At 41.0% G+C, this 24,622-nt stretch overlaps 1 protein-coding gene across 8 annotated transcripts in view; it reads left to right on the forward strand.

Moving 5' to 3' along the window:
* Positions 1–22,828, forward strand: part of ablim3 (actin binding LIM protein family, member 3) — a 59,415-nt gene extending 36,587 nt beyond the window's left edge. Inside the window, exons 4-23 of one of the 8 annotated variants that reach the window (XM_008419568.2) lie at positions 855–970; positions 3,856–3,982; positions 4,136–4,229; positions 7,967–8,054; positions 8,152–8,210; positions 8,310–8,381; positions 10,326–10,487; positions 12,387–12,416; positions 12,554–12,680; positions 13,666–13,761; positions 14,058–14,108; positions 16,689–16,823; positions 16,972–17,042; positions 17,232–17,400; positions 19,274–19,303; positions 19,620–19,675; positions 19,814–19,880; positions 19,978–19,988; positions 20,091–20,171; positions 21,141–22,828. In XM_008419568.2, the coding sequence (XP_008417790.1) occupies positions 855–970; positions 3,856–3,982; positions 4,136–4,229; positions 7,967–8,054; positions 8,152–8,210; positions 8,310–8,381; positions 10,326–10,487; positions 12,387–12,416; positions 12,554–12,680; positions 13,666–13,761; positions 14,058–14,108; positions 16,689–16,823; positions 16,972–17,042; positions 17,232–17,400; positions 19,274–19,303; positions 19,620–19,675; positions 19,814–19,880; positions 19,978–19,988; positions 20,091–20,171; positions 21,141–21,254 (1,756 nt within the window). In that variant the 3' untranslated portion in view covers positions 21,255–22,828. The remainder of the gene's footprint in view (positions 1–854; positions 971–3,855; positions 3,983–4,135; positions 4,230–7,966; positions 8,055–8,151; positions 8,211–8,309; positions 8,382–10,325; positions 10,488–12,386; positions 12,417–12,553; positions 12,681–13,665; positions 13,762–14,057; positions 14,109–16,688; positions 16,824–16,971; positions 17,043–17,231; positions 17,401–19,273; positions 19,304–19,619; positions 19,676–19,813; positions 19,881–19,977; positions 19,989–20,090; positions 20,172–21,140) is intronic. The other 7 variants (XM_008419569.2, XM_008419570.2, XM_008419571.2 and 4 more) reach the window with 7 other exon arrangements.
* The last annotated feature ends 1,794 nt before the right edge of the window (positions 22,829–24,622 follow it).

Below are 24,622 nucleotides of genomic sequence, written 5' to 3' on the forward strand. Positions count from 1 at the left end.
GTACAATGGATGGTAGGCTTTTGCCAGGCTTGCCTGCGAACATCTCCGCAAGCCCTGCAGGAGACTTAAGCCTCCCTTCGGGGCCTTGGCTTCGGCTCCAGGACTCGGCGGGGAAGTAAAACGATTACTGTCGTCTGTGTCTTTTAAACAGCCTTCCTTAAGCCTTTTAGCTCCCCATTCATTCTTTCATCTCATCCAGTCATAAAGAAATCAAAGAAACGTGCCTCCTTGTGCGGGAGAAGAAAGGGAGTTCAGACATGCAGTAGAAAAAAGGATTTTATGGACCATGTCTCGCTGTCATGTTGTTAGGCTCCGTACACATGTGCGTGTCTTCACGCTGATTTATTATGGTATAGCTTAGAGCCGTAAAGCAAACAGAGGCCTAATGGTAACAGATGTATGGGGAGTGAGTAAAGCGAGGTAATCCAGACAAGCTACTGTGGACTTGTGCGAGAAACGGGTGTTTAGGATTAGCATGCGCTCCACGCGGTCCTGCCTAATAAGTTTTGTTCTCGGCGAGAGAACTGGCTTTCCTTTTCTCCCCGAAGCCCATGGCAGCGTCCCATTATCGCCTCTTTAATCACAGAGAAGCCAGGTGCTCCAGTCACAATCAACCTCCTATTAACCCGTCACCGCAACTGTTTGCAAACGCATTTTCAGCTCCGCTACAGAGGCCAGGCTGCGTTCAGCTCCGCTGTCGGCAGCGTTAAGGTCTTCCCGTCAGCAGCCGGCAATTAATTGTGACCATGTTTGCTGTACTCAGTGATGTAAATGTTTGATACCTCTAAGCGTATCGTCTGCTATTATTTAACCTCTAATCTTCACCTTTTTTTATTTCTCCTTGTTCCCCTCAGCAAACCCTTCCCAATCGGAGACAGGGTGACGTTCAGCGGGAAGGACTGCGTGTGCCAGCAGTGCTCCCACACACTTGTCAAGTCAAATGAGCCCATCAAGATCCACGGGCCAAGCCGTGAGTTGAGCGTCCGCCTTGCTCTGTCTGTTCCGTTTAGGCCCACCAGGCACTGCAGTCTGCTCCATCCAAACACGCCTGGTTTGAAAGATCTCCTTTTTTTTTTTTTTTCTAATTTAGCTAATCGAGTGCCTGTCAAATCACTCATCGGGCCTCTCCTATTGATCTGGCAGCTTACAGTCATTCAACAAATGCAATATTTACTTTGTGTTGCTGACACTTAGCGGGTGGAGAAGCTTAGATGTTCTTTCCACACTCGTGCTCTGCTGCACTTGGACTTGCTCTTTCCTGTCCCTTCGAATTAGGAAAGGCCTTGTTAGGCAAAAGGCAAGAAAGGGAATGTATACGATCATGCAGCACCGTGACAGTAGCTGATGATGAATTGTTTTAAATGTGGCAGGCGGTAGGCACATTGTCTCGCACAGTTTGTGCAATTTAAGCAGATGGTGAAGTGGGAATGGATGCAGTGTCTCCCAGATTGCTCCATTTAGACAAATAAAAAGGCAAACAGCTCCCCAGGTACAGTGTTTATCACTCTGCATTATGAGGGAACACTGTGAGTGGGAAGTGCAAACAATAGAAATGAACCACTTTTTTTTTTTTTCAATTGCTTGAATTATATAAAAAAAGGTAATATAACTCATAACCACAGTCGTTCAACTACAACTTAGAAAATGCAAAGCGGTTGTCTTAGGAAGCTTTCCCTTGAAAAATGACTGTGTGAATGTGAGCTTTGCTATGCATGACATAAGTCCTCCTTCTTGTTCAGTCACAACCAAAAACAAGGTAGCAAAAATATGGTTAAAAAATGTTTTTATGCAATTAGTATTGTAAACTTAAGTGATTTGGGAGAATCATATTCAATAAAAAAAATTTTTCAGAATAGCACCATTTACAGTGAGGTTTAACTTTTTTTTCTCCCCAAACAAATTTGCATCACTTCAATTTGTGTCAGTACAAACCACTAAAATGTCCAAGTTCAGACAATCAAATTTTAACTATGATACGGTACAGTCCAATTTAGACCTTTGTTCCTTTGTTTAATGACAAGTTGCATAAAATTATCTATCGAAAGAATGAATAGAAGAAAACATTGCTCCATCGGAATATGAAGAAACAGTTTGTCCTGTAAATTGTATGTTAATTAAATATTTGTTCACTCATCACATCAAATAACTTGACATGAACAGAATTAGTTTTATTCAGAGACCAAAAAGCAAACAGAAGATATTACAAGCAGATTCCTCGTGTTGCTTTTCAGTCTTAATCTAGCATCACATTGTTAACTTGATAGAAGTGAGAGTGGAGAGGAACAAATCCTGTTTTTGAAAGTCATGTGGAAGTACAGTATATGTTATATGGAAAGAAAACAAGGTAGTAAGCACTTTAAGAACATGGAGTCTCTCTCCCCTGCCAGAGCCACAGGACAGGCCCAGTGAGTGGTTAGACAGGCACTCGATTAGCTAAATTAGAAAAAAAACAACAACTTAGCATCAACAGCTAAGTTAATTTCTTTCAGGATAGATGTACCTTCTTTTCATTCCTAGGAAGAGGAACATAAAGGTTCCTTTAGCTAGACCAAATCATAAGTTACAATAATACATATATATATATAATTATTATTTGTATAAAAGTTAAAAATACACTTTATTTTTTACTTTTTTACTGCATGATGGTTTACGATACCCACATAGTTAAAGTCCTTCATTGTCCCTGGCCTGTTGGGGAACTTTGTTTTATATCCTCTTCCTTATTCATTCTGTATATTCTTTCCTGACCCGTCCTATAAATTGATCTTTTCCTTTTTTTTTTTTTTATGGAGGTTTGCCTCCACGTTAATTTAGCAACTGCAGTAAATCAGCAATAAATGCCAGGGCAGCCCTGCGCAGCATATGGGTATTCGTCCCAGCGTGATAATAGAAGAGTCGCCGTGATCGACAGAGGAGGTGTTGCTTTACTTATTTATGGAACGCTTCAGCCGATGGCCAGAATGTGATTTGTTCCTGTTTTTTACCTGTGCAGTTTGTAAGCAGAAAACTGCCTTGTTTTCTGCATTGTTTGTTAATCAGAATGAAAGTGTGCATGTGCAAAAAAAATGAGCACTTTGAACCACACAACTCTGTTTGTTGTTGCATTGAGCGTTTTTCCTCTACGTTTATATCTTCTAGAGCAGAAAATGTTGCTGTCGACACGGTCACTGGTCAGGGCCAATCAGGCTGAAAATCACCAGCATTCCTTGATTCAACCATCCGTAATTGTTGCAGGATTTAATTTACGTGGTAATGCAGAATGTGTGCAGTCCCTAAATGTAAAACGTTGCGTCCGCACCGGGTCAAATTAGCTCTTTACACTTTAGTGACGACGCCACGAAGATTTTTGTGGATGTAAAAGCCTGAGTGAGTAAAAATTCAAGGTTTGGCTGATTGTTTGTAGGCTAAAAAGGCAGAGTCATGCAGTTCTTGGCGATGCGTTGACTTCTGTTTGAGGGCATGGGCTGGGTCAGAAAAGGTTAAGCTGAGCAAAGTGTCTCCCAAATGGAAACAAATGGGAAGCACTGACCTCATTTCATTTTTTTTTTTTTTTTTTTTAGCTGTGCAGCCATGCATCATTTGCAAGCTTTGAGCTGTCCTGTCTGCTTTCCTTACGCAGCCTGCGATGGTCACACCTGCTGGGGCAAACGCCTCAGGGCAGCTAAATGACCAATATGCTTTAATGTGGGAGAACGCTGACTTGAAAAACAAGACGCAGAAAGTGTTGAAAGAAGGTTGTTTTCACAGCTAAAGCTCGCTCACCTCCTCGTCGGGTTTGCGTGCTTCTTCCTCGTTTTTTTTTTTTTTTCTTTGTCCCCGTTCATCTGTTTTGTCTCGTCTTCCTCTTTTTTCCAGACTGTGCTGGGTGTGGAGCAGAGATCAAACAGGGTCAGTCTCTCCTGGCACTGGAGAAACAGTGGCACGTCAGCTGCTTCAGATGTCGGACGTGCAACATGGTTCTCACGGGGGAATACATCAGCAAGTGAGTGCGTAGAGACGGGGGGGTGAGGGGGCGACGCGGCGTTTCCAGCCGCTTCCTCCATCTCCGGTTTCCCTCTCAGGGCCAGAGCAGGACGAGTTGTGCATTTCGGCCCAGAAAATGGAAGAAACGCCTTTTATGTTTTCTGTGATGCAGGGACGGAGCGCCGTACTGTGAAGCGGATTACCACGCCCAGTACGGGGTGAAATGTGAAACGTGTAACAGATACATCAGCGGACGGGTTCTGGAGGTGAGATTGGAGCATGAACTGATGAAATTGAAATCCAAACGGAGAGATTAAAGGTATTAACTTGGTGCAAATCAGCATTATCAGAGTTAAACAGCAGCATTTCGCTCTCAGCTCAGACTACGTTCCACTGAGCTTTAGGGGAGCGGGAGGTTTAAGATCAAGGGACGATAAGTAGCTTAAAATAAATCAGATTCATTTCATCTGTCAGTATTTCTACTCCCAACATTTTTGGAGGAGATAACAGGTCTACCTGCATAAACAGGGAGGGAGTAAAAAGTTGCACCAAATTCTGCAAGAAGTTAAGAGGAAAATTGGGAAGCTATAAAAAGATTTGAGGGGGGGGAGTAGTGAGGGAAAAAGATGGCTGAAGGAGAGACAGACGTTGAGAGCAATTTCTGCTGTGATAAAAAAATCCCCATTTGTGCTTTTATGCCAAAGTAGTCAGCGTTTGAAAGGAGGGCTGCAGTGGAAAATGAGCTCAGGGTGAACGCTAACAAAAAGGCTCTGGGGAAAAAATAAAAAAAAAGAAGGTGAGGGAAAAACTGTTACAATAGTGGAGGCAAAAATGATTAAAGTCATTATGCACCGGTGCTAATTAAATGTTTTGGAAGATTCTCTAGAAGTGTTTCTTTTTTTTTTTACTTTCATGAAAATGCGTGGTTAAAAAGAATTGGTGGACGAAAAGAAAAAACATACAAACACCAACACACACTGCACCTCGTCATCCCTGTGGTCCTTTGCTTGTCAGAACTGCTGGTGTGAAGTGCTTTGTTCCTGACTGCCAGCCTCTCTGGGCTATTTATAGACATGAGGACATGTCTGCTTTTATCCGCAAGTCTCTCTCTCTTTTTTTTGTTTTTTTCCCCTACAGCACTCTGCAAAAGTACAGACACACCTTGACCTTTTTTTTTTTTTTCATATTTTTTGGACACTTTCGACAAAACCTTTAATTGTGATTTTTATGTAATTAACAGCTTCTGAGGTGGATGGAATATGACTCCCTAGCAAAACATTTTTGCAAATAGAATATGACAAAGCTGATGATTCCCCCTTTTTTTTATCTTGTTACCTATGAAAAAAAGTACATGCAATCCTGTTTTGTTTCACAAGTACAAATCTGTGAAAGTTTGGCGTTCCCTCTTATTGACGATCTTAAATAACAAAACTCAACGAATCAGAATTAACTTCAGCATGAATTCGGCTGTCCTGGGGGCTTGCTGGTATTCAGATACGAACACGGTAACCGTGGAGGAGCTGCAGGGAGAAGGTGTCAAAAGGACAGCTGTTCATCAATCACTCCACAAACGTGGTCTATAAGGAAAAGGCCCAGAAAGAAAGCGATTGGTGGAAGGAAGTCCCTTTTCTGGCAGCTTGACACAATCCATCTGGGGCATGGGGAGGAAGGTGTTCAGGGTCAGATAAGAACAAAACTGAACTTTTGGGCTACGTTCAAAATATTGTGTGTGAAGGAAAACTAGCACTGCTGCTCACCCTGAGCAACTGCATCCATATGGTGAAAAACTGTGGCGGCAGCATCGTGCTGTTTTTTTTAGTTTTTTTTTTTTTAGAACTGATGTAGAAGCTGTCAGAGTTGATGGGACGTGTGTGCAGCTGTTAGAAACCGTAACTAGAAATGTAATCTTTCACTTCATTGTGACTTTATCACTTAAAATCCCAATAAAATGGGGAGAAAAAATGTTCTCTGTTTGTATCAGCAAAGCATTGCCCCCTTTTCTTTGATGCTGCGTGTTAAAGCTGGAGAAGCTTGAGGAATTGCTCCTGGTCGGTTGTATTTTTGCAGTAATACATTTGTGGAAAATGAAAAGCTGCATCGTTAAGTCTACTAAATTTATCCTAATGTTCTCAAGTTTTCTTGAGCCCTGTAATTAAGCATTTGTCTTCTTCCCTACTGCACGCCACAGACCTAGACTAATTGGTGTGCGTTACTGATTATGCTTCATCTGCAAAAATATTGACCTGATATTGAGTTCAACTTTTCAAAACCATTTAATTTAATGAGCAGTCCTTTTTTTTTTTTTTTTTTTTAAGTCTAGGCTTAGAGAGAGAGAGAGAGTAAGAAGTAGGATCATTATACACCGTTACCTCTCAATAAATTCAGCAGCCTATAAATGCCCCTACTGAGAATAGGTGCATCATTAGAAACTGTTTGAACGGACACAGTTTCGCCTGATGACGGTAAACACTCTGAAAACAGGACATGGAAGTAATTCATGTGTTCCCCTAGCCTTTCCTTTCACAGTAACCCGAGTGCCTAAAACAGCTTTGGCCCTGGTATTCTGAGACGCTACTTGTAGACAATTGGGAATCCAGCTTTACGCTGTTCCTGTTCCTATTCCTATTCCTGTAGATCACGTAAAGCTATCTCTTCTAATAGGAGCAGAAAAAAAATCAGCGAGGCATGAAATTACATAAAAATGATACTCCCAGCACACACACACACACACACACACACATACACAGTTGTGTTTTCGTGTCTTGTGGGGACTTTACATTGACATCCGTTCATTTTCTGCAGCCCTATCATAACCCTACCCCTATCCATCACATCCCTAACCCCAAAAACAGCATTTCCCCTTATGGGGACCGGGATTTGTCCCCACAAGAAGCAGTGCTCCCCGCAACCCTACAGTGTAGACAGAAATAGGGCTCCACAAGGATATAAAAACCTGGCTCACACACACACACTAGGCCATGCTCCTATAAATAGAATTCTGGAATGGTGTGTGAGAGCAGACTGAGGTGAGAGGACGTGGCCACGCCTCAGTCATTGACACTGCAGAAGCACATCTGGTCCATGAAGTCACCTTCGCCTCCTACATGTGTATATATGCAGGTCCCCTTAACAAGGTGCTTCACATTATTGAGCCCTTAATCAAATTAGATGCTGTTTTCTGCAAAAAATATTCATCACAAGCTTCAACTTTTTCACATTTGGTCCTAATACAGCCAACAATTCAGTGTCTATTAGTGGGGTTTTTTGTTGTTGTTGTTTTTTTTTTTTATCAGATCAACACAAAGTAGTTCATAAGTTTTTCACAGTTTTTTTTGGAGAACATTAGTTCATGAAGCTTCATGAATACCAGGTAATAAAAGTAGACAGGTCGGATCATAAAACCTATATCCCAAGGTTTGGGCATCTCACAGAGGACTGTTCAATTCTTCAACCAAAAATGGAAAAGCATGCAGTTGGTCTAAGTGCATGTTTACTACGACATGGCAGCCACCTAAACTGTGGGGTTGGGCAAGGTAAGCAATAATCTAATATAAACAACACAGAGGTCCGTCATAACTTTGGAAAGATTGCAGAGATCCTCAGATTAGCTTTGACTTCACAAGTTTACCCTTCATGGAAGAATGGCTGAAGGGAAGCTATTGTCAAAAAACATACAACTCATTTACAGTTTTAGAAAATGCAACTTTAACTGCAGGGAAAGGTTGTTTTATTAACTACTGCTTGCGCACGTGCCAAACTTTAGGCGCTATGTTTTGTTCGTTTTGAATTTGCTCCTTGGGTGTGACTGCAGCATGAAACGGCACAAGGCTTTCCAGTGATGTCTCAACACAACGAGGTCGCTGGAGGTCAGGTGACGCACTCTGGGAAAACATACGGAGACAATGTCCAGCACGAGACGGTTCAACATCTTGTAGATTAACCCCTTAGTCTGTGAGGTACTTCGTTATGATAATTTATGCTCAGTCACTCCTCTTTCTCTCAGGCAGGAGGGAAGCATTACCATCCGACGTGTGCTCGATGTGCCCGCTGTAACACAATGTTCAAAGAAGGGGAAGAGATGTACCTGACAGGTGAATCTCTGACTGCATCAGCACAAGAAGCTGGCATGCTCACTCAGAAATAACCAGAGTAGATGAACGCACGGCATGCTTTCCTCCTTGTCGTCAGGTTGCGAGGTGTGGCACCCGTTATGCAAGCAGGCCGCGAGGGCAGAGCGAAGACTCAGGGTGAGCTGGGGCTTTCGCAGAAAAGCTTCGGATAGATAAAAATGTGACTTGACTTGACTTTAGGTCTTCATCTTTCTTCGTCTGGCGTTTTCCTCACAGCACAGACGCCTGTCGGAGACCTCCATCTCACCGCCAGGATCCTCCATAGGTTCTCCCAGCAGAGTTATATGTGTAAGTAACCAATACATCTACCAGCTTCTAGTCACTATTCCACATATAAGCCATATTTAAGTTCATTCGGTACCCCAGAAACAGCATTCGACCATGAAAGTTGGATTTTTGAGCACTGAAACACAAGGCCCCTTTACTCCCTTGGCCTGTTCACCTGTCTATGTCTTACCTCATCTGATTATGGTTTAAGTGTCTTGTGAAGCTGCTTGGTGGCAAACTCAACACTTTTGATCACTTTGTTTGTTTTATCATCCGGTGTTCTGTTCTCTAAAGTATTTAGCATTGTAAGCTAGTTTTATGAGCTAGTTTTGTTTTGTTTTTGTTTTTTATTTCAGCTGTGCCAAGGTTTGATTTGAGATCAGAGAGCTCCCGAGACAGAACAGTGTTTTAGTGTTACATTTAGTCCAGAAAGTCCTTCCATTATGAGAAGTAAGAGAATTTGAGTTGAGTTTAACTCTGTTAGGCAATAAAATGAAGTTTATCCCTTCCTGACAGAGTTTCAGAGATTCACAATGACTTGTAGAAGTTTTCATGCCCTTTAACATTTTTTCTTTATCTTTCACATCATAATAACACATTTCAATATATATTTTTTTGTCATTAACCAACATAAAGTCATGCAGCATTTGCATGTGAAATAAACTCTATTTAAAAATTTGTGCTCAGTTCTCCTCAGCAAAAACCTGGTTGTTGTCCAGCTGGAAAATGAACTTCTGCCAACCAACTCAAATATTTTTGCAGTCTCTAACAATTCTTCTTCCAGAATTACTTTGTTTTTGGGTCTGTCTGGCTTTTGGTTATCTTCCTGAGCCAATGTAAAGAAAAGCCTCCCCACAACTTGATGCCTTTGCCATCATATTTAACACTGGAGATGACATAAAAGTTGTCATCTACAATGATATTTTGCGAGTCAGGAAGTTATATTTAAGTCTCATGTGACTAGACCACAAACTTGCACAGCCTTACTGTGTGATTCCTTTTTTTTTTTTTTTTTTTTTTTTTAGGTCTTTCTATGTAAAGAGTTTGAAAACCATTTCTGTTTTGCCACTTCACAATTATGCACTACTTTCTGTTGGTGGCATCACATTAAACCCTAATACAACGAGCTGGAATTTCAGGTTGTGATATAAGCAAATGACTCAAATGGGTGTGAAAACTTTGCAAAGGCAATATAAAACTCCCTTGAGCGTATAGAAAAACGACCGCTATTGTGAAGCTAAGTGGGGTTAGCAAGAGAAAAACAGTTAGAACTTTCCCGGTGACTGAAGTTATATATTTAGTCATCTATGTAACATAGAGAGAAAGCAATTTACGATGTCTAACAAGAGCTGAGCGGATATACAGATGTGCAGAAAGCAATAAATGTAACAGTTGTCACTGCGCAGAGCTCGGAGTTGGACCAGGTCCATCGTTTTAACAGCCATCAGCCTGCTGCTTGGCACTCTGCTGAGCGCTGCTCTATGTGACAGCTACATTTGCATGTCGGCGCTCGTCTGCATGCGTGCAGGTCTCGCTGCTCCCTGCCCTTCCTTACTCTGCTCCTCTCACATAATCGATGACCTTTCTGTTTAAGGTGATGGATGATGGAGAATCGCAGTGTAAGCAAGCGTGTCGTGCGTACTGTCTCCTCTCCCTCTCCCCTCCTTCCTCCTGCTTGTGACTGTCCGTGCTTCTCCGTCCTTATTTCCGACAAAAGCCCAGCTCCCTGTGGTCAACAGCTCTGCCAAGCTCTGCTGTGTGCATGTGCTTGTTTGTCTGTTGTTTTTTTTTTTTCTTGTTTTTTTTTTTGGCTTGTGCATGCTCGATCAGCTTTCATTGCTCCTCGCCGCCACCGGAGCTCGCGTCGCAACGTGTGACCATTTGTTGTCCATGTGGTTGACCGTCTTGTCTTGTTGCTGCTGTCTCTGTCTGTGGTCGGTGGGTGTGTGTGTGTCCTCTCTCCAGGCCAGAGTGGAGAATGAGATCTTTGATTATAAGGACCTTGCTGCCCTGCCAAAGGTCAAGGCCATATATGAGGTCCAGCAGCCAGATCTCATATCCTCCTCATACCAGCCATTCCACAGATACACCTCTGATGAAAGGCTAGACACTTTCACCTATGGGGAGGTACTGTTGCCACACACATGCTGTCTAATGAACCATGGTGTTGTTCCCGTCTATTTTCTATTTTTAAGATTTTTAAGCAGCAAACATTTCTGCAAGTGGTTTAGATCGGTTTTTATTTGGCAAAACATGATGTTTTAAATATTATATCTATATTTATTAGTAAATGAATGACCACAAAATGCTTCATCAATTTATATGACTGTCTTTAGCCATTCGAATGTACCGATACCACATCCCAGACTGACCATTTGTTAAAATCTGCTTGAAAACTGGGGACAGTCACTGATATTCCACCTGAAACAAGATTAGCTTTATCCTTTATAAATGGGAAACACAGTGGATTCAAGACCATGACAAATTGTGTTATTGGACACATAACCTGAAAAACAAAGGAAATGTGTTTAAGTAAATAATATGGAAAACCTGGTTGCATATTTGACAAATGTTTGTTTTGTTTGATTTTTTTTCCTGCACCTTTTGGTTCAGTTTCATCATTTGGTATTTTTGGGTAAATTTCAACTTCCTAAGAAGGATTATCATAACATTTACTCATTTGCGTCCTCTAGCTGAACCCAGGGTTTAAAAGAACTTGAAATGACGAACAGAATCTCATTGTACAAAGGTATTTGTCAGGACAAGGGGACAATTGTAACTTTACAAAGACTGGGTGATTCTCCAAAAGTGATGAAAACACAAGACTGAAACTTATCTGGGAGGAAGACAAGAAACAAACAGGCAATCAGGAGGGAGCTGTACAAATTATTGCTACATGTCACTACAGTTTCTTGCATATTTTTGTCCAGATTAAAGGACAAACTATAGAGCAGAAACATTTTCTTTCAATAAAAATGTCCTGGTTTGGCTAAAATATTCTAAAAGTTTTTGGGAGAATTGTCTTAAGGTCTGGCAAAGTTACATTTCACTTTCAAAAGATGTGATTGACTTAAAAAAGATACCACACTGGCTGTAAAATATGGTAAATAATTACTATAATATGGATTTTGTAATTGGATTTCCGCTTAAAATCAAGGACCTTTCCATTAGTCATGCAGATTTGACCCAAACGTATCTGGTGTCTGTCCAGAATAAAATCTGATAATAAAAAAGTCAGCTCGAAGAAGGCTGCAAAGATGTGGCACAGTAACATGGTTTTGCCACAGACTGCCTGTTTGTGTTTTGAAAAATTGGGTTTTTCAACAAATTATTAGCTTTAGAAAGTGCACAGTGCACCTTTTGTGTTTATTGGCTTCAGTTCATGATAATTAATAAGTAATTAACTTGGTTCTTTTTTCTTTACTGTATAAATATTAGAGTGACGTTTCTGTAAATCCTGAAAGGTTATAGTCTAATAGCTTTATAACACAAAAACTGGACTTTTTGAAAGATGTTTGAAATCCAGTGCCTCACACATGCAGCTTCACTTCTCCACAAATAACTTCTTCACGGTTCATCTGATTGTGTTTTCATCTGAAGCAGAGGCCGAGAGGTTAGACAAACATCGGCATGCTTATATAATGTGTTTTAATATGACTTGTTGATGATTCATCCTGTAATATCTCTTTTTTTTTAGAGGTAGCATTTTTACCAATTTTTTTTTTTTCGGTTTTGTGATCTTTGGTTTGCAGCAGCAGCTCTGACTGCTGCTAAAAACAGTAGTTTTTATTTTTATTTTTATCAATTATATGAGTAACAGAGGTTAGCCCAACTTTATATACTGACCACATGAAATTGTTTGAAAAATCTTTTTTGTTTCGGTATGAATTCCAAATGTTTACCCTCTATTACTGACTTTTTTTCCTACTCTTGCAAAATCCTTTTAGCCTTTAACACACAGCCTAATGTTCATTTTATTTACATTTGAGTCTAAATTGTTATTGTCTGTCTCCATTGGTTCCACAGTCCCTTGGAAATCTCTCTCCGTATTCTCAGGTAAGCGTTTTTGGTTTGAATCAAGTGGAAGAGCGGGTTCCAATAAGTAAACTATTGTCAGAGTTTCTGTGGTTTGTTGTTCTTTATTCTTACACCCCTATGAGTTGAGACGTAACTTCATTTATTTGTCGTTGTAGGATTATGACCATCCGGATGCAAAGCAGCTCCGATGCCCCATTCAAGGTTATATTGACTCCCCGACCTACAGTCGTCAAGGCATGTCACCCATCATGCCTCGCTCTCCACAGCACTTTGTCTACCCTGGTGAGAAAAGTAGTGTGTAGCTCAAATTGTTTTCTTGTTGTTTTCTTTACAATACCTGTTGTCAAAAGTAGTTTTTTTTTAGGTCTTAACCACAAACTTAAATTAATTTTATTGGGAATTTATGCGACAGACCACCAGGAATTATGGTGGCAGCGCCACTCTCTGGGGATGCTTATCTTCAGCAAAGGACAGGGAAGCTGGTCCACTTTAATAGGACTGAAAGAGCTAAACACTGGATGCCAGTCGAAGAAAAGCTTCTGGAGGCTTCACAAGGCATCAGAGTTTTGCATTCCTGCATGAGAATAACTCCAAAAAGGATAGTCAGAGGTACTATGGAGTTGTTTAAATCAGCGCATATTCATGTACGGTCCAAAGTAGCGACCTAAATATAATGCGGAATCTGTAACAGGACTTATGATGCTCCAGTCAGCCTGACTGAGCTTGGGCAAAGACAAAATGGTCAAATTAGTCAGTCACGTTGGCCTGTCACATAAAATCCCTATAAATGCAGCGATGTCTGTGGTTGGAAATTGACGAAAAACAAAAACAGTTCAAGGGTATGAATGTTTTATAGGAACTGTGCAGTTGCTAATACTGTAGAATTTCAGAAATTTCCATGATTTTACCATCAACATGCCTGTTCAGTAGTTACAAAAGCCCTAAATGATTCTAATGGGGTCAGCATAGCTTACCTCCCGATAACAGAATGTTGCTGTTTTTGTTTGGCTGCTTCATTTGCTGGACTTGTTCCTCTGCTGGCATTTCATGTTACTCTTACACTTGTGCAGTGGCGCCGTTGATCCTGCAATTGGAAAGCTGCTCTGTAAACAAGCTCAATAGTACTTTGCATTACACAAGTGGAAAAGTTATTCTTGCTCATTTGCAAATGTTGACAAATATCTGAGCGCATTTCATTCGCATGTGTCAACACCTTTTTCCTCATGCTCATGTCTCCTTTACTCTGACTGGCTGTGGCTGGCTACAGGCTCTGAGAGTGGCAGGAGTTCACCCTGTTATGGCCAAGAGGGGCGATCAAGCACACCCACCACAAACCAGCCCCCTAAACATTTTCATGTTCCAGGTAGGCATTCACATCTGCCCCGCCCCCCACTGCAGCTGCCACCACTCTCAACTTTTTCCTTTTCCTTTCTTTTCAGTGAATGCCATCAGTCGCAGTTTGCTAATGCCAAAGCATTCTGACTATTGATGTTGTGCGTGTGGCAAAATATGATCGAGTTGTGTTTCTTTGCAACAAATTCTTGTTCGTTCATTTCCCTCTCTTCTACCTTCCACCCCACAAACCCAGTAGAGATTCACAGCCTCTCCCTTTGACGCTCCTTCACGTTTCACCTCTCCGTCTCCTGTTTCTCTCCTCAGCCACAGGGGATCCCAACATCTACAGGAAGCCGCCCATCTATAAGAGAACGGGTACAGTTTAGTTCGGTCCCGCCTCGGCCTACCCTCCCCGTTCCTGTCAGTTTAGTCGTGCCGTGGTCGTGCTCCTCTTCGGCTTCTCCCCCGATGCTCCTCCTCGGCATCGGCGTAGCTTGTAACCCCCGCTTTGCAGCGAGAATTCAGAAGCGCAGAAACGCGCTTACTGAGTTTGTTCTCGGAGCCGGGGGAAAAAAAGATCTGTTGGTATCATTTGCATTTGTGGCAGTAGCTAAATGTGGAAGAGCTGTGTTTCATGTGCATGCCAGAAACATCATGATCCTACTTCTGCACACAGTCCATGACGAGTTCTCGACAGGAAAGTAAAGTGGAGAGAGGGATGCGAATGAAGGAAGGGGTTTTGTTCAGGCTCAGTCCTCCGAGAACAGAACGGAGCCAAACAGAGAACGGTGCAAAACCGAATTAGAAAAGCAACTTGTTTTGGCCCGTTTACTGTATTTCCCAGCCGGCAGACATGTTGGCGGTCCTAGCCGTGCATTTGTGCCGTCGTTTATCCAACTGGCACTCTGGCGTAGTTAACACAAGATGCTTTTTAGCCATTTTTCACAAATCATTAAACCCAAATGCTACTCCGCCATCTGTATAGCATGCTTCAGTGCATAATTAAAAGATTCGCTGTCCTCTCGTCACACTGCACTCCAAAAGGCTTTTTCAGCTGAGCATCACGGGATCTGCAGACTGACGACGGTTTATCTCCTCCCTTGTCCTGCATGCTCGTCCGTGCTGTGGGTCAGTGAGCGTGTCGACCCGTAAACAGACGTCGTGTACCACCCTATGTTTCTCAGCTCGAAAGATTATTTCATCACTGGTCAAAATGTTTTCATTGGAAGTAAGAATTTTTCAAAAAATCTGTAACCCTTTACCTTGTGTCATCAATCCTAAGTGTCCTTTATGCTCTTCTAAAGTGACGTTCATTATTTAATTCACTAAATTCAGATCTTCACAGATTTAGACCTTAAATCTAATTTTCCTGTTCATTTTTTTTTTTTACATCAAGGCCAGTAATGAATGAATCATTTAGCCGGCTTGCAGCACATGATGCAAAAAGGCCGCGTGGAAAGCCTTCCCGGCTTTGTGCTCATCCGAGCAAAGCTGTCACATTCTCTCACCTCCCTCAGGGATGCTTCAATAATGTTTCCCTTTTCTTTTTGCCTTCTTTTTTTATTGCATCCAATCACTTTTATTCACTTCCCTCCACCCTCTGCTCCACTTTGCGCGGTGACCTTGCCTYTGTAAGTATCCCCCTCCTCTCGCTGTTTAACTCAAGTCTCAGTGGATGGATGATTCCTGTGTGTGTGTGTGTGTGTGCCTCTGTGTGCCCGCGTGTCCGTTGGCGTTCAGTTGAGCCGAAAGTACTGAATGTGTCGTGAAGACCAGCGTAGCATCGTTTGTCATGCACGCAGGTATTCAGTGCGTTATGGATCGGGAGGCTGGTGTGGCTAATGGCTGGCAGAATGAAGAGTGATCTATGTGACATTACAGTCCATGCGTTATCGCCCCTTTACATCTATCGACTGTGCTCAAGTGCAGAGCGGCCTCCGTGTCACGGCGTTGTGGTGCTTGCAAAACGACCGTGTGCTTCGGGCTAAGCTGTAACTGAACCCACTTCTAATCCGACTTGTTGTCCTGCTGCCATTGGCTGAAAGTATTGATCTCTGCTGACAGTGAAAACGGCGCATGTGACATCTGGGAAAATGTAGTGTAAAATTACACCAGCAATGTATACTCTGCTTTTTTTTTTTTTTTATCCCAGTGAAGCCGTCTGTTTGAAAGTGATTTATGCTAAAATGCTGGAAAAGCTTTCCAGACTGAGAACAAGTTGAATAAAGCAATAATTTTTCTTTAATTCATTTGTGATTATCTGTTCAATGTAGTTGCAGAGTGCATGAGCAAACTCGATCGTTAACTCGAGAATCTCCATTTGGTACTAGTGACGTATATTTATTTACAAAATGCTCAGAGCCGCACATATTAGCACGTCTAAAAACTGCTATGGAATAAAATAGTAATTTTTCAGTTTACATATATATTTTTAATATCCATAAGTTTTATTCAGTAATTTGTGACCGTTTCTCTCGAAGGCCGCACTTAGTCTGGACAAGAAAATCTCTTTCTGTACCACCAACACAAATGTAATGCACAGACTTTGACAAACACTATTAGCACTTTAACTAGACTAAGATTTAGTCTTTCTGTTTCAAGCACTCCCTTTGGGTGTGGCACGAAACAAAGGATGAATGTGGATGAGGACGTCACGCCAGTTGTCAACCACAGCAGAGCATCTCTTACCCTGTGGGCTTGTTTTCCTTGTACTGATTAAATTTACTTGAACGACAGGTTAGATTTTTCTCTGAATCGCAGTAAGACATTGTCGAAATGCAGTAAAAATCGATCAGCTTTAAAGCCCTTCAGAGTGCGCGATTTAGAGGTTTGTCATCATAATCCGACAAGGTATATTATTAAGAATTAAGCTGTTAAATGGTATTTAGTGTTAGGTGATGGTTACATATATGAATGACTTTTAACTGTATGTTGGTTTTTTCCTGTTTGTTCCAGACAATCATGCGGAATCAGCCACTAAAAGCAGAACGAGTGAGGATATCCTCCGATCCTCCAGCCTGTCCACCTACTCTCCAGAGCCATACACGCAGTCTGAGTCGGACTATTACCCGTACACCAGCTCCCCGAGAGGTAAAGAGCTGTCAAGCTGCTTCTTATTCGTTTTTTATTTTATTATTTTCTTCACTCGCTCACTTTGTTGTTGCTGTTTTTTTTACTCTGAGCTACTTTTACATATAAGGGAAATCTCTTTTATGTCATTTCGCTCTCTCTCTCTCAGCCTACCGGGCGCCACGGCGACGCTTCTCGACGGGAGGAGATGAAGAGAGTTGGAGTCAGGGTCTTCAAAGAGTGAGAGCTCCACTGTTTTCTCTCTCCCTTTCTTGAGAAAGTGATTAAAGTGACAGTTCTCCTCTGTAAAGAAGCAAAAAAAAAGGCTTCTTTTTTTTATGACACCAAAAATCACTTCTTGTATTTAAGGAGTCTTCCTTGTCTTCTCATTTTTTCCTGTTGCCCCCCCGCACTGTCTTTCCTTTAAAGATTGGGAGTGGCATCGGACGGATGATCCTCAAGGAGGAGATGAAAGCGAGATCTGGTTCCTATGACAACGACCCCTGGGGCAGCGCGAGGAATTCTCGTTGCGGGAGCAAGGAAACACTGAACACGACGGGCTACGGCACGACGGCGTACAACAACACCATCAACGGCTGTGAGGATAATCCCCGCCCTTCTACCCCCCCTGCACTCTGGCTCCTCTTCCACTCCCTGTCTTAAAGTTCACAATCACTTGCAGCTCTGGCCGCGGCTGCTGTTCCGCCTCACCCCTACCCATGCACGAAAGCATTTGAACAACAGCGTTTTATGAGCTTCAAAATAAATCTGTCATCAGTGGGCTGAAGGTGGAGGGCAGCGAGGTTGGTGACACAGGGTCATCGCTGGAGTAGGCGGTGAGGGGGGCGAGATAAAAGAGTAGCTATGTAAGAATAGCTCGATTGACTGAACACAGCGTATGTTAAAATGCATGTATTATTATGGTATTGAGAAGAAAACAAAAAAAAATCTCGACAGTATGATGCATGAATAAATAACAGCCTGCCTTTCAATTAGTTTTAGAAAAGCAGAAAAAAACCCCACTTAAAACAGGTGTGTTACACCTGCTAACATAGAAGGATATTACTGTGTATGACGATCTTCCTTCCTTTATTTTTCTTGACAAAAAGCACATCAGTAGGTTAATGTGTGGCCACGCTACAAAGATCGTCAGTGCAGGAAGTCAATCCATAAACACAACGCTGCTGTGTTTTAACAAAAGGTGTTCTGCTGTGAACACCTTTTGGCCCGCTATTATGAAACAAATGGAGTCTTGGATTGTCTGGAATGTAACAACATAATCCTGAGCGACATGGACACAACAAAGTCCATTGCTCTGGTTCTAGATTCCTTCGGCAGGAATTAACAGCCAGTCCACTGAGGTAACTGGGCGGCCTTTAACTTTCCTTCTAATCTCTGACTGCGCTCACCGTGGAGGCCTTTTAAATACGTCCATAGAGTACCGGTTTGTTGGGTCTCTCAGCCGCTCCACTCGTACAGCAATTCTATCGACTTCCTCCTTATTACTGCGCAAATTACACAAAATAATATTTACTTTGAAAACTGAAATTCAGCCTGCAATCTTTGCCGTCACTACTTTCCTCTTTGTAAGTGGTTCATTCCCTTCGCTGTGTTTTGCATCAATGCTCGTGTTTCGTTTTYGATGTGCGACATTATCACTCCTTAGCAACTTCTGGCTGTGATCTCGTTTTCCTCCGCCCCCATGCTTTTATATATATATTTCTCAATTTTATCATGGAGACTAATAGAACTATTGTGAGCTATGAGATGAAACACAATAGAAAATACATTTGTAAAGATTGTGATGCATATACCCTTTAAGATATTCACAAATGAGAGATCTGAAGTGATTTATTTTAAATTTTAATCCAAGCTTCGGGGATCCTGCACACTCCTACTTATCTTCTCACATTCTGATACCAGTTTGCCTTTTGTACGACCGAAATACTTTCTTCCCTCCTTTACGCCATTTTACATAAACAAGTTTGCTCTCTGTGGACTACTTTTTTAAAAATCTCTCTATCTTTGTATTTATCACACTGTCTTGTATTCACAGCTGCCAGCCCCATGTCCTGTTTTATTTATGGGCACTAAAATCTCTCATTAAAGCTGTTTTCCACATGGGAGGGAAAAACCACTGAACAGAGTCTGGTCTTGGATCTGGTCTGGAGGCTTGCAACCAAACGAGCTGCAGCACGTGGAAAGAAGCAAAAAATCCTCCCAAAAATATTCAGCAATGTATCCATTTGTGTGTGTGTGTGTGTGTGTGTGTGTGTGTGTGTGTGTGTGTGTGTGTGTGTGTGTGTGTGTGTGYGTGTGTGYGTGTGTGYGTGTCGTTTCCATTACTCACTGAGCCTCCAAAGAGCTACATTTCATGGTCTTTTCTGAGCCTCTGACTAATCAGAGACTCGTCCCGTCTGTCTTGGAATAGCTAATACAGAATATAATTGTGTGATCTCTTTGTCCCACAGCACCAAGATCTCAGTACAGCGCTGATAGTGGTGAGTTTATCTTCATTGTGTCAAAATGTGTTCAGTCTCTGCCAAACACCAAACTGTGACATACTTTAAGGTGCTAGCTTTCTCTTTTATTGTTGTCAATACTTTGTTTGTTTCGTGGTTGTTCAGCTCATGTTGGTTCATAAATAATTTCTACTGAATCATCCAAGCCTCAGTTCCCACATCTGGAATTTGATCGTTTGTTTCTTTTTTTTTTTTTATCATTGGTGGTGATCGCCATCTCCTGACCAAATCCAGTATTTAACTTGTATATAACGCTTTAATCAATTAATTGTGTGTTTTTGTGACCATTCTTTAGATTTTGGCTGCAAGTCAGCATCACTGCCAGGATATAGGCGCAATGGTATTCAGCGGGTGAGATCAGATTGCACTCCAGAGCTAATTTTAATCATGTGTTTTCACCTATTTTTTTACGTTAATGAGGGGTTTTTCATGGGAATTCCCAAAAGCAATTATTTTTGTTAATCGCAATTTCCTTCCTTGCATCTGCAGCCTCAGAGCGCAGATTGCTACCAGTATCAGTATGACGACGGCAGCGAGGTCAACTGGGGAAGTAGAGGTGATTTTAATTGGACTTTATAACACCGAGACTTTGTCAGATTGAAGCAATTAAACCAAACCTTTAATCTATTTAATCTGTTTCTCATTTCTTGCAGCTGAGTATAAGGTACGATTAGAAAATTGTTTTCATTTTTTCCCCATAAACATAATGCAAAAGTTATTTAACCCAGATTTCTGAAATGATTAAAAGAACTTTCCGTCTCCGCAGGTTTATCCATATGATTCTCTCATTGTCACCACCAGAGGGCGGAATAAGCTGCCTAAAGACGTCGACAGAGCGAGACTGGAAGTAAGTWATGCAGGGAAGGTGAAATTGAACTGGCCTGCAAAATTAAAGGTATAGTGCAAGATTTTAAAGGGTGTAGTAAAATTATCAGAGTAAGGCTTTTTATTTTATTTGTCGTTTGTACTCTAAATTAGTAAAACTATGCCCATCTTGCACATTAACAATAAAAGGACAAAGTATTCACACATTTGAATTTTCTCATATTTTGTCACAAGAAGTTATTGGGATTTTATAGGATTGAAAACCCAAAGTAATCCTCAGTTGTGGACAAAATAGTATACATGCTCTTCAAAAGTTTTACAGTTTTTCAAAGATTTCATATAGTTGCAGTCAACCTGCTGGGGTTTTCTTGTTGTTTTTTTGTAGAACAGCTTAGCCAGCTAAAAATGCAGACATGCAGCTGCAGCCTTTGCTGCATCCGTCTACCACCTTTCAGCATTGATTTGACCGTTTTCTTGAGCTCAAGCTCATTCGGATCGGATGAGTAACTATGAACAGGTTGAACTTTTACTTGGTCATTGTAACACGTAGATATGCTTTGTTGTGAACAATTTAGATTCATTTTTGAGGGCGTCTCAGAACACTTGTGTTTTTACTGCGATTAAATACCTTAAATATGGACCCTGTTTACTAATCAGGTGGCTTCAGAAGGCAATTTTGCCCCAACATTTTACTTTAGGGATATCAGATTAACTGAATAACATATGCACACCACCCTTCTCAAATTTTTATTGATAAAACTTTTCTGCACTAATATACCATTTTGCTTCCACTTCAAAATATGCTCCATTTTGTGTTCGTCTAAAAATCCATTAAAACCTACATGTTGCTACATGACAATATCTTACAAAATTCAAAGAGGTGTGATAACTTGTTGAATGCACATAGTCATGTAGCAGCAGAGTAAATATGCAGAAATTCCAGGTGTAAAAAGGATAAAATAACACAGTTTTTGTGTCTCTGTCGCCGTAGCGCCACCTGTCCCCAGAGGAGTTCGTCCAGGTGTTCGGCATGACCGTGGAGGACTTTGACCGGTTGGCTCTGTGGAAACGGAACGAGCTGAAGAAGCAGGCTCGGCTGTTCTAGTCACACCCGGGTGTGCGTTAAATACTGCCACACGTCGAGTCGCACGGGACCATGAGACGGAGACGCTTCTTCTCAGTTCCACTGCCACGTCTGAAGAACCTGTTCAAGATCTCCTCGCGTGACAAAGAAGAGCCAGATTGGACTTTTGGTGWCAGTGGTGGAGGGACAGAGACGGACTGGTGCTTGTTTGCCAGTGCAACCATAGCTGTGTACTAGAGTGAAATGTAAGCAATAGAGACGTTCATGCTGTAATGCTGTGTATTTTTTTTTTTCGTTTTGTTTTGGGGGGTTTTTTCCAAGTTCAGACTGTGCTCCCTTACACAGGTGACCAGACCTGCAGGACCGAAACACGATGTGGAGAAATTTGGCTTTGCCTTACTTGTTATGCTCTTTTAGTTACGACTGTGCAGCACCAGCAATCCGAAGGAATAGAATGTAGATACAGTATATCATTTCTGACACTTTATCTGTGTGAATGATGCTAGAGGATGATGAGTGAGYGATTGTGAGCATACGCCTTTGGTTCAGGGTGCATTTTGTTGACATATTACCAATTTTTTTTTGTTGTCTCACACGAAACGGAGCATCTTCAGTTGACAGAGAACATCTGCAGTGGGCCAAACTTTTTTTATTTATTTATTTTTTATCTGTTTCTGTGACCTGCTTTAATTAGCGTCAGGATGGAAATCTGMAGCTTAGAAGATGCTGGCCAAGTAATTAGCGGTCAGCAATAGCGCAGCTGTACKGGAACCGAAGAATGTGCAGTTCAGTAGGAACAATGCAAAACTTAATTTCCAGAAAAGTGTGCAGTTTTCACACTTCTAATAGAAATGGAAATCTTTTCACTGTTATTTTTRAACTTTRATTTGAGACACAAGTACAAAGGGAATGTTTCTTGACATCTTCGGTTTTGAGGGCCACAATTCAGCTTTTTCTTTYTCTTTTTTCAGCAGATAAATATTAAGCAATRCATTTATTTAAATAAAAATGSAATAGATGTATTCAATGCTTTGAAGAATGGAAAAGTGTCATAGGCGTAAATAAAYGTGGCACCTCATCAAAGCCTGTCCTCCCTTCTAAAATYATTGTCCACCACAGTGGACAATAGCTTCTTGGTGGCGCCACTGTTCACATTTTCTCAAACTTATCAGTCAAGATACTATAGATAGTTAACTTTGCACTTGTGCCAAATTAATGTCTCAAACAAAACACATTGGTATATGTTTTTTTTATTATTATTTTTTATGTTTTATAAAATAATAAAGTTTTCTGAAATTGAGGTTTGAGTTTACAAGATATRACAATGCTGTCCTGTTCTTTCCTCTTTGCAATAGAATGATGATGATAGTTTAGGTTGTGCATTGTTTATAAACCTACATTCATTACTATTTATATTCTTTTAGAACGATAATCCAATAATTTTGTAGCTCCAGATATTATATTCCCACACCAGGAAACACTCAGCAAGGTAATTTCCCACACAAAGACCCAGGGTTGTTAAAGACTTCTTTTGAATACTGTTTTTTTTAATTATTATTATTATTTTGACACTAAAATTAAACTGCAACTCAGAACAAGTCTCCTCTCTTTCATTCSTAGCATATGCCGTTTTGTGATGCATGTTATGATACTTTGATTCTACAAAGTTGAAAAGGAATTCAGTCATTTGGTCAGATCATCAAAGGAACTGATATGCACTGGACTGAAACGTATAGAAGGGTGTTGACATTCTGTTCACAATACATCTAAGGATGCTGTGAATGTGATTTCTAACCATATTCTCATATAAAGGTTTTATTGGGATCTCAAAAATATGAGACTACAAACAATCTGATCACTATRCAACCACTGCACATTATCAGTTCAGCTTCACTCCTGTTTTAAGTTTTTTTTTCAAAACACATTAGAGAAAATTGAAAAGTGGAGGAAAATTCTGTTTTTATTTTGTAATTTTACAATTTTTTTKACTTGTTCATTGTTCATAGTTAAGAAAGGGATTTGAAAGATAATAAATATGGTTGAAACTAGATGATTTTTTGACAGAAAAGTGGATCTGACCGGTGGTTTYGCTGAAGGCCGAGCGTCTGTTTCCTTAGAGATCACAATTGAAGTTGGTAATGATTTGCACAGCTCTGGATTCTGACCAATAAATAATGTTTATTTAGTTCAGAAACATCAAAACGACAAGACGCTCATGATTTATATTTAAATTAAATCCAAGCTGAACGTTTAATTAAGTTCTGTTGACTTATATTTGCAAAAAAATTATCAAAGATGAGGAGAAATGTATTTTACAAAACTTTATTGTAAATTTTTAAGTAAGCAATCTTTGAATAAACATTATTTAGAGACGGATCAAAAGACAAATCTTTGGACAGTGAAGAGTTTAATGAATCAATGGCACACTTAAATAATTATTACATAAGTTATTTATTGTCATTTGACACTTAACTCTCCATAAGCAGTGTGGTATTAAGCTCTGATACCACACACACACACACATACATATATATATGTATGTGTGTATATATATATATATATATATATATATATGGCCAGCAGCCAAACACACCGCCGCTGAGAGGCCATGGTCGGGTCTCTCCTTGTGTGCTAGTCTGTTTAGACACAAAAAGTGGCTTCACTAACGTCATTGGTGGAAAAAGACTTACAACTGGTTTCCGAAAAATAATTTACCGAATAACCAACGCAGTGATTTCAAACATGACGCTCTGGCGGACAACTCGTAGGTCAAGTACAAGGCACCAAGCTCGGTCTCGACTAGCACTGACACGATTTCAAGCGGACCCACAGAAGTTTCAGTCAGAAGGTTGGGCGTCCACTCGGTTTCCGCGTCTTGGGAGATCCGAAAATATAATTTTTTTTTTAATCCAGGACCCAAAGTTCACAAATAYCGGACCGACAGTTTCGTGTCTCCGTGCGGCCAGGTGGTAGCTGCATCTTTTTTTTAAACACTCAAGAAGAAGCTGCGTCATATTTTTAATCCAGAATGGCGCATGCGCATCACACTCATCAAAAACAAAAATGGCGCCGTTAGCCACTGTTGCCAGATTTGAAATTTTCCAGTCCAAACAGAGGGTAAAATTAAACCTGTAAAACTTGTCCAACTGCAAAGAAGCAGTAGGGATCTACACAGTGGCGCAAAAAGTGGGTATGCAGCGTATGCAACATAGGGGCGCAGCACCAGAGGGGGCCCCAAAACCCAGTCTGGAGGGGCGGCGCGCCTTATGTTTTCGCATCCACCTAAATAACGTGTAGTTGCGCCACTGGATCTACACCTCTAATAAAACGCATGTTAATAGCACTATATGTTTTAATCATTATCTATCAGTACTATATTTTTAGAATAA

The sequence above is a fragment of the Poecilia reticulata genome, linkage group LG10 (genome assembly GCF_000633615.1).
Source record: "Poecilia reticulata strain Guanapo linkage group LG10, Guppy_female_1.0+MT, whole genome shotgun sequence".
NCBI classification, from domain to species: Eukaryota; Metazoa; Chordata; class Actinopteri; order Cyprinodontiformes; family Poeciliidae; genus Poecilia; species Poecilia reticulata.